At 44.4% G+C, this 10,504-nt stretch overlaps 1 protein-coding gene across 3 annotated transcripts in view; it reads right to left on the bottom strand.

The window, feature by feature from the left end:
* Positions 1–6,649, bottom strand: part of Ints6 (integrator complex subunit 6) — an 84,729-nt gene extending 78,080 nt beyond the window's left edge. For all 3 annotated transcript variants that reach the window (XM_029541985.1, XM_021203422.2, XM_029541984.1), the window contains exons 1-3: positions 6,063–6,649; positions 5,667–5,744; positions 4,704–4,853 (exon numbers count right to left, since the gene is read on the bottom strand). In XM_029541985.1, the coding sequence (XP_029397845.1) occupies positions 4,704–4,853; positions 5,667–5,744; positions 6,063–6,173 (339 nt within the window). In that variant the 5' untranslated portion in view covers positions 6,174–6,649. The remainder of the gene's footprint in view (positions 1–4,703; positions 4,854–5,666; positions 5,745–6,062) is intronic.
* Between the last annotated feature and the right edge of the window lie 3,855 nt (positions 6,650–10,504).

Consider the following 10,504-nt stretch of genomic DNA (forward strand, 5'->3'; position numbering starts at 1 on the left):
AAAATTTGCTACAATGTGGATGAACCTTAAAGATTGGGCAAATAATCCTTAGTCATAATAAGACAAACACACTCTTATCCCCTGAGCATCCACAACAGTTGGTTCCTGGTCTTCCCCAAAGATAACAAAATCCAGATTATCTATATAAAATCCAGATTATCTATATAAAATAAGATACTTATCTATAACCTACACACGTCTTATGTATTTTTTATATCATTTCTATGTTAAAAAACCTAATGCAATCTTACTGCTATGTAAAGAGTTGTATTTAGTCAATAGCAACATGGAAACACATTCAGTCCAGATGCAGGGTTTGTTCCGATAGTTCTATTCTGTGGTTGTCTGGATCAGCAAACCCACAGATGGAGGGTCCAACTATATTTATGTGATAACACTTATAAGAGTTATACACAGTAGTCTAGCAAAAACAAAACCGAAACCATACAAAATAGAAAAAGAATCCTGAAGGAAGTATAAGCAATGAAGGTTATTAATAAGTTTTAATTTTATGAGATGAAAAAGTTCTAGGAATTGATTACACAACAGTGTAAGTATACCTAGAACCACAGAACTGCACACTTAGAAATGAAGAAGGTAGGAAATTTTGCTTTGTACATTTAAAAAGAAAACAAAACTACAAAAAAAAAAAAAAAATAGGAATTCTGGGATAGCAAGGTAACTCAGCAGAAAAGGGTATCCACCACCAAAACTTAGACCAGGGCTTGAGCCTAGGACAAGCATGGCGGGAGACAAAACTAAGTGCCACAGGTTATCCATCCTTACTTCACATATGCACACTGGCATACTATCCCTCACCACACACAAATGTCATGGGATTTTTAAAACTTATTTTGTTAAATTAAGGGCTTAATTTTTTTTTTTTAATAGGAAACAGAGTGTAACTCTGGTAGAATCTTTATCCAACATGCACAAGATTGCCGGGCAGTGGTGGGGCACGCCTTTAATCCCAGCACTTGGGAGACAGAGACAGGTTGATTTCTGAGTTTGAGGCCAGCCTGGTCTACAGAGTGAGTTCCAGGACAGTCAGGGCTACACAGAGAAACACTGTCTCGGGGGGAAAAAAAATGCACAAGGTTGTGGGTTTCATACTCAACACCACACAAAAATTAACTCGTCACTACTATTTCAGGTTACATTTCAGCAGTGTAGTACACACAGTATACAGAGGCAAGCATAGTAATCTATTTCCACTTGAAAGAGTTATCTATCTCTTAATAAATATATATGTGTATATATAATATCTATAGCTTAATAAATAAGTAAAAAAAAAAACTTATTGATAATCTAAGGCAAAAGAAAAATCAAAACCTCAAATAGGAAATCAACTTTTCTCTACTTCACTAACTTACTTTAAAGGGAAGCCTGGCCAGGTATGGTAGTGCAGTCCTGTAACTCGAACACTCAAGGGATAAGCAGGCACATCTCTCTGACTTCAAGACCAGCCAATCTACATAGTGATTTCCAGGCTAGTGATGGCTACACACTGAGCCCAGCTCAGAAAACAACAAACAGGGTCATCCAAAGCATCTCACACCAAAGCCATACTTTCAAATGGGATAACTACTCCCATTTAAAATCCCCAAAGCACTAAATATTTTTCTTTTTAAAATACATAGTAGGTCACGCACCAGTCTAAACAATCCAATCAGTGCTATTATATTAAGGGATGAGGGTAGAGTGAGGACATTGAGAAAAATCAGGATGCACAAGCCAGCAACAGATTCAGCAGGCAAACCTAACTTAAAAACAAAACAAAACAAAAAAAAAAAACACAGAACAGGGCTGGAGAAATGGCACACTGATTGCTCATTCAGAGGTCCCGAGTTCAATTCCCAGCAACCACATGGTGGCTCACAACCATCTATAATGGGATCTGATGTCCCCTCTTCTGGTGTGTCTGAAGAGAGTAATGGTGTACTCATATATATGAAATAAATCTTTAAAAAAAAAAAAAAACACAGTGAACAATATAAATACACCAATTTATGTAAAAGAACTGTTCAATCTGTCTCTTAATCTTATCAACCTGAGCTTATTTTCAGACTCAACATAATCTGAAACTGTTAACATGTACTACTTTTAAAAAGAAGGGATTACTAGAGGCTAGCACTGATACATGGCTATAGATATCAAAGCAAGTACCAGCAAATGGTACTAATTACCAAGTATTTAAAAGGACTTCTATATAGGCAGAACAATTTAGTAGAATATTCAAGGTGTTTGAGAAAATTATTCAAGAATCTTTTTTGCTCAGCTATTTTTAACCTTACAATTCTGAGTATCCTAGCTAATTAAGCATACTAAGTTGGGAGCTACAGAGATGGCTTAGGAGTTATGGAACACTGGCTGTTCATCCAGAAGTCCTGAGTTCAATTTCTAGCACCCACATGGTGACTCATGACCATCTAATAAAGGGATTTGATGCTCTCTTCTGGCATGCAGGTGTACATGCAGCAGAGTACTCATATACATAAAATAATTTTTAAAAAGAGTACTACGTTAATAAACACAATACAGCTGGAGCGAGCAGGGCCAGAGTGAAGGGGGGGGGGGGTAAATTAAATAAATAAATAAATAAATAAATAAATGTAATACAGAAATGTGTTCTTGCTATTGATTATATGAAATTGCCTATGTGTCTGTATGTCTATGAAAAAGGGTTACTGGTGTAAATATATAAATGTGTACAGTTAACCCATATTTAAGAAAATGATTTGGAACTATATTAAACTGTATAGATGCTCTATAAAAGTAACATGCTGTTTCCAGCTAATTCACCTTCTCTCATTCTCTCCAACTATTGAGAATATATTCAGTATTCCTACTACTCGGCATAAAATGCTTATATATTAAAAAAAAAAAAATGCTAGGGATACAGAATAAATCCATCCTACAAGTTATTTTCCAAATATCCAAATGATATTTAGTATTAAATATTTTCAACCATCCAAACTTCTGACAATCTTTATATAGATGGGAAATACCAAATATTTAAATAAACAAAAATGGTTCTATGATGAAACAAAATCCGGAAGCAAGTTTTCTTCTAGGTAGACTTTACTCAAATAAAAATTGCTATTTATTTAGAAATTATAGCTTCTAAAATTATTTTAATGCTAGTTTCATTATGTAGAAGTTGAGATGTAAGCAAAAAGCGTTCCTATCACTTCCTGAGCCCTAGCCGACTCTCTACAGTAACTAAGGCATCATGCTTGCTGTCTGCCCAGTGAAAGCTTTATGGTCGCCAGGCCTTTCTTCCTGCTGGTCAGAGTGAGATCGCACAGGTCTCCCTGCAGCCTTAAACATCCTACAAGACTAAGTAATACAAATGCCCTCAATCTCTCCATGGCAAACAATTCTCCTGAAGGACTTTATGCCACGTTTGAAAAACATAAGAGGTGGATATATCCAAATGTCCTTCCCTCTTATGAAATGTGACACAGAAAAAAACAGGAAATTAATAGTTCTGTAACATACGACCTGACAACAAAATAAAAGAACTAAATAGCAAGCTTCAAAGGTGTCTTTGAACTCAGTAAGCTTGGATTAAAATTTTAAATGATAAAGACAGTAGCACTACAGCCAACAAAGGGGGGAAAAAAAACTGCTTTTACAAAAACTGACCAACAAGCGGCAAAAAGTCATAAAGTAAAGCAACAAAAAGAGTATGTTATTTAAATGATGGAAATGATTTTCAGCGAAGTCTGATTTGTAATGTATAATGCTATAAGGACTAAATTCAATCATTTCTAAAGATGTTAAAGAATTATCCCCAATTGAGGCATATAGCTTGAAGTCACAGGAAAGTTTCCTTAAAATGTTCAAAATTCATGAAAACTGTGCATTATGGAACTTGGGAAAAGTGTACAACATATTTTCCTAAATATAGCATTATGGTAATAGTGCTTTGCGTACTGAAATCCTTGGGTGTAATATTATTCCCTGTGTATACCACTGCATATTCTTTGGCATCTTATATTTCTAGGATAGCAATATCATAAGTTATTAACATTGTGGTCAATGACTGTTGTGACTTAAAGCTCTTGTCCCATTCTCACAGATGAAAAAAGGAATTTTGGGGAGCATCAGGAAGACAGGCAAACTTTCATGTTTTGCAGAAAACATCTTCCCAAGGGTTTAGAATTTTTAAACTTTAGAAATTCTGAATCTACCATTTATTTCAAGCTTCGTACTGAATGTAGTCAACCAGTTACTGCACACTACTGAAAACTCTTGCCTTTCTGAGTATACAGTCTAGGTTAAGCTAAAGCCTTGTCTAAAAATCATTTCTTTCAATATCTTTATAATATAGAAGCAACTATGAAGTCAGCTAATGACTGTGACCCATTCAACTGTTGCATATATTGCCTACATGAAATTCAGACTGGTATACTGAGGCAGGACATCTTCCCTTTTATGTCTTTTTTATGAACTTTGAGGGACTGAAACCAAATTTGTGTCAACTTTCTAGCCAAGAATTCAGATTTGAATTCTGAATGCAAATACATTTAAAGGGGGAGTGGGGGGTATAAGGCCATAAACCTTAGATGTTTTGAACTGTGTGCACTGTTTTTCAACCTCGAGTGTTTTATACTTGCATTCCATGTTACATACTTTTGGACTGTGGTTTTGTACACAAAAATAAAAACAACTCTTTTCTACCTTAGTATTCAACCTACCTGCCCATAGTTGTCTATGCCAGTTACTAATCTATTTAAATTTAACAAATCAAAAGCTGTCCTTAGGGATTGGCCAAGAGTCGTAAGTCCTTCTGCCTGAAGGTTTTTCAGTTCATTCATAAACGTTGCATGGTTTTCTTTCCATCCAGCCTGAAAAGAAAGATGTAAGATTTTTTTTTTATCATTTGAAGTCATGTAAACACATGGACACCGATTACAATGTGATGTCCACCAAGTAGATATTCCATTTCAGGTTTGCATATTTAACTTCACTTTTGCTTGATATGGCTTGGGGAATGTGTTATAACTGTTGTCTCTGGTGAGCAAACTCTTCCAAAGGTGGCCAAGAATGAACCTGCTTGCCCTACACCTTTTGTTAAGTAACAACCGTCTTAATACTTTAATAACTTCACTGGGAAATTTGCTAACATAACATCCTCCAAATTGTGTACAAGGGATGGGTGTTGCGACGGTATTAGCGGGAGGCAGATGGCAGCAGGACTTCTTAAGTTGACCACAGCTGTCCCACCGATCGGTGGCCTTCCTAGTTCCACTCTGTGATGACCAAGTCTCGAAGCCCCCCTCCAGGCTTCCCTGCCAGCTCGGCTGATTCCCTTTTAATGCAAACCCGGGCTAGGCAAGGCTGGGCCCCGCTGTCACTCGGGCTAACTTGAATAAATATCCCCCACAGTTCATTGCTGCCGCTCACGCCGCGGAGGGGAAATGTCGGCCATGTTGATCGTAGCGCCTCCGCCGCCAGGCCGAGCAGGACCCGGAGGGGACGGCGGTGGGCCAGAAACTGCCACCGCGCTGGCGCTCCCGGGCTGGGGAGGGGTGGGAGGCCGCGGGGAAGGGACCTGGAGGCGGGAGCGGCCGTGGGGGAGGGGAGCATAATGAAGAGGGGGCGGGGAGGGCGAGCGAGGCAGGATCAGGGAAGGGAGGGGGGAGGGCGAGGGCTGTTACCTTGATAGCATAGGGCGGCTCTTCGAAAGTGACCAGCATATACCTGTCTCCTCTGCTGGCAGGGTCCCGGGCACGGAGCTGCGGGCCAGGGTGGGGACGGGCGGGAGAGAGGGAAGCACAGAGGCGAGGTTACCAGTCGCAGAAGGGTCGCTGGCCGCCCCCACAGTACCGCACACGCAGGGCCGTCCCTCCGCCGCCCCCCGCACCCACAGCAGCCCCACATGGGCCAGGCCCAGCGGAGCCCGCTCCCAGCTCCCAGCGCCGCCCGCCCGCCCGCCCGCGCGGTGGGGGAGGGGTCCCCGCGCCCGCGGAGCCCGCAGTAAACCCGCTGCCCCCCGCCCTGCCCCCCGCGGGCCACCGGGTCCGGGTCGCCACCGGGGCTGGGTCAGTCGGTACCTTCATGAAGGTCTCTACCGCGCCTTTGGCCGTGTCCAGGTAGGTGGTGCCCAGATGGCTGCGCTGGTTCATAGAGGCAGACGTGTCTATCAGGAACAGTAAGATGGGCATAGTGCTGGCCGGGGACACCGGGGCCCGAGGTGGTGAAGAGATGGCAGAGGTGGAGGCACCGGCGGCGGCGGCAACCGCCGATACGCGGGGCGGGGAACGCGGCCCCCGGGAGGAAAACACCAGCTATGGGGAGTTTCTCCCCCGATAGTTGAGAGGAAACTCCCCAGCCCAGGTCCTCCCGGCCGTACCCCCGCCTCCGGCCTGCCTGCCCGCTGGGGCGGCCGCGCGGCCGTCTGTCCGTCCGTCCCCCCCGGCCTGGGGGTCCCGTCCCCACTCCCGGACCCTGTGTGTGTCCCCGCGGGAGACGGGCCCAGTTCCCCACCCCACCCCCAGTGCAGGGAGTGGGGACCAGGGATCTGGCGAAGAGGGGAGTGGGCTGAGGGGAGATTGGCCCTGGGGCTGTTGAGAGAAGTTTGAGAGACTCCCTCCGCACCCCAGCGGTGTCACCACTTTCTCAGCCCCTCTCGCTACTGAAGCGCTTTTCTCTCTCACACTCCGGTTTTAACTCGGGCAGGGGCTACGTAGGCTCCGCCCCTGACACGTACTCGGGTCATGTGATCCACAGCCCCACCGCCCTATTGGCTGGTCCTTACAGCCTCATTAGCATATTCAAACAGCTCAGGGGCGGGGGAAGCCTGCGGGCCGAGCGAGAGGACAGTTATTGAGCACGCGCGGAGGCGGGGCCGCGGGTGCACGCTGGAGCCAGCACGCAAGGGGCGGCGGGCAGCCCGAGGCCCGCCGCCGGGAGGCGGGCTCCGGGAAGGGGCGGGGACAGGCCGCGGAAGCACCGCGGGCTGGGGCGGGGACTGCGTCGGCGCGCGGAGGGCGGGCAGCGGCCGTGGGCGTGTGTGTCAGGGCGGCCGGCCTTTTGGCTGTGCGCGGTGACAGGGTCGGGAGAAGGGAAGTGGAAGCCGCCCCCAACCTGTGGGTGAGGGCTCTGCGTCGCGATTTGAGAACGCAGGGCCCAGCAGGGTGAACGGACGGAGGATACGGGACCGCGCAGGCCCACGCGGCTGCAGCAGGCCGGGCCTTGGAGCGGCCCGGAGGAGGGGGAGGGGAAGTGAGAGGTTGTTTATGACCTGGTATTAATCCCCGCCGGTCTCTCGGCTCCGGCTCTAGCCGGTCAGAGGATCCTCCGAAAAGGAAGCCAGCCCTGGAGTGCCTCACCCAACCCTGCAAACACGACACGAAGCGGAACTCAGATGTGGACTAGTAAAGCAACTGTCCCCTCCAACCTAGCTCTCTCTTCAGATCGTGTGAAGGCACTAGAATAGATTAAGAAATGAAAGGGGCTTTCCAGATCCTAATCCACTGCTCTCGTTTTTAAAGTGAAAAGGGATGAGCACGTTGCGCAGGTGACCCAGAGAATAGATAGACGTTCCTGGGAAACCCGCCTCTCGGTCTTTGCCAGTGTTGTGTCGGAAAACATTCTCAGCCCCTGTCACATTACCTTAAGTCTTCAATCTGCACCTGCAGGTCCGGAGAATTGTTCTCTAATGTAGTTGGGAAACTGCAAGACCCGCTGCCTGAAATCTGAGTTGAATTCAGAACATTGAGGCCTTTTAAGAGTAGGTATTTGTAGGGCTTTTCCCACTGGCCCTGCATTTCCGGATTTTCTCTATGCTGAAATTCTGGCCTGCTGGGCATCTGTAGTGACATGCTTGTGGCACTTTTTTAAAATCAGGCTTTGTTGTTTGGGCTTTTCCTAATATTTCAAAAACAAAAAAAGCGCCTCTGAACGTTGTTTTAACTTATTATCAATAAACAGTAACATACTGTTCTATGGGAATGAACCATAGTACAGGCATGAGTTTATCAGAGAATAAGACCATTAACTGATTAAATAACAACCAGTATATGCTGCAGGCTAGTTATGCCTAGGGCTGGTAGAAATTAATATTTGAAGTCTGGTCCTTGTCTTCAAAGAGTTTGCAGTATTCTAAGAAAATATAAAAACGTTGAAAATCAGAAAATGATTACTGTAATTCAGGAAGAAAAAAAAACAATCCCTTAAATTGAGGGTTATAGGAATAGTTTCCAAGGTTTGTGTTTACTGCTTAAGAGTTCAGATCTCAAGAAGATCCTAATCAGAGTTCAGTGACAATACAGAGTTGTTTTCACAGCTCTGACGTTTTTCTTTCCGTGTTAGTGCATAATTTTCAGAGAATTAGACTCCCTTTTTACCGTGGCCTCTCAAATGTGTGTGAGTCCTGTGTAATGTGGAATAGGATGAGTCCAATATGAGTTAAAGAAGCAACAGCAGCTGCTAGTGAAAAGAAAGAAGGGAAGAAAAAAACTCAGGGCACTAAAAATGTGAAGAAAGGTAGAAGGGCTTTGCTGGTGGTCACAGCTAGGCAGAGGTACCAGCCAGCAAAGGGTGTCAGGCCCAGAGAGCAGAACAACGCCTTTAGTCCAGAGAAAGAACTTTCCTCCTCCATATTAGGTCAGTTCTGATGGCGGGGAGGGAGGCTAAACCAAAACCATGTTTGAAGGAAATCAAATGAGTCTGCTGATATAACATACTCCCATAATCATTGTCCCTTTTACGGTTATTTGAGATCATTTTCCAATTAAACCATGGCATTTCTTCCCTGAATCGGTGGTGTTGGCAGATTGTCATCTAGGGTTGTCATGGACGTGTGTGGTGGAGCTGCAGGTTAGATGCAAAGAGCAGGAGAGCCAAGTCTTGAGAACTCACCTGGAACAAATAACCAGAACCCATGCTCGTGGTGGCACTGGAGCCCAAAGATCAGATTTTCAGTCGGAAAGCTCAGAAGTTCTATATGACAAGGCCATTAAGTTGAACAGGAAATAGGATATATATGTCTATGTATATGTATTTATGCCGCAGATAAAAAGTCAGAAACCAGGAAACTTTGACAATCAGCCCCTAGACAGAAATGGGCTACACTTACTCTGAAGTGACCGATTTGCTTGGTTGGCGATGATTTAAGAGCAGTTCTTAGCCGGGACTCATGCATCAGCATTGCCTATAGAGCCTTAAAACATAATGCACCAAGTGTCCATACCGAGAGGAAGAAGGTCCAGTGCAGTTAGGGTTGGGGAGAGCAAGGTAGCTAAGAGGGTAAGAATGCTTGTCTCCTGGAGACCTGAGTTTGATCCCTGAAACCCACCTAGAAAGAGAGACAGCATTCCACAAAATTATCCTCTGACTTCCACATGCTTGATGTTGTACATCACATATATCACGTGCACAAATAATAAAATTAGAATTGTATAGGCCCTGGTTTCCATATTTTAAATTTTCTATTCAGTTGAATCTTATAGTACTGATTAATAACCACAAGTTTAGGGCTGGCAAGATGGCACAGGAGATAGACATTTGCCTCCTAAGCCTGGCAACTTCAACTTGATTCTCATAACAATTAATGGCAGAAGAAGAAAACTAACCCCACAGAATTGTCCTCTGACCATACTTCTATCATGTACCATCTCCCATCCCATAAACATTATGCACATACACAATACTACATGTTTAATGTACAAGAATAATATATGGATTTGGCCTCTAGTAGTATTTTCCCATATCCTTGTAATTACTGCATTTGTTTTTTAAAAAATAAAGAAAATGCTGAATGTGATCACCAATCTGTGTAGTGGATCTATGATGTATACACATGACTTCAATTGTATTTGGCAAAGGAAGAAAGACAGAACAAAAACACAAAATGACTCTGCAGAGTGTGAACGTTCCCCAGCAAACTTTGGCCCTGAAGTAAACAGGAGATGAACACAGTGAATCTTTCCTTCATTTTCTTTTTCTCGGAGGACTTCTACTCAGGCTTACTTTCTTAAACATGTGTCCTAAATTCAAACCAAGTGTTTCCTAAGCTTCAACTGAATAAATAACCCCCATGTTGCTAAAGTGCCAGACTGGCGTGTGCAAGGATTGTGCTGCCACACCGTGGGCGCTTTTCTGAGAGGGGGGCACTGGTAATCGAGCATGGGAGAGAAGCTGGTCTTTGCTGGTGGATTTTTGTTTGTTTGTTTGTTTTTCCGAGACAGGTTTCTCTGTATAGCCCTAGCTATCCTGGAACTCACTCTGTAGACCAGGCTGGCCTTGAACCCAAAAACCCACCTGCCTCTGCCTCCCAAGTACTGGGATTAAAAGCATGCACCACCACTGCTCAGCTTTGCTGGTGTTTTTAAAGGGATTCGATCCTGAAACTGGCAGGGTCGTTCAGTGGTTAGAGTACTTGCTTTGGCCATGGGCCAGGGTTTGGTTCCCATCACCCACATGGCAGCTCACAATTGTCTATAAATCCATTCCATGGGATCCATCACCCTCTTCTGACCTCCATAAGCACCAG

The sequence above is a fragment of the Mus pahari genome, chromosome 8, assembly GCF_900095145.1.
Source record: "Mus pahari chromosome 8, PAHARI_EIJ_v1.1, whole genome shotgun sequence".
NCBI lineage: Eukaryota > Metazoa > Chordata > Mammalia > Rodentia > Muridae > Mus > Mus pahari.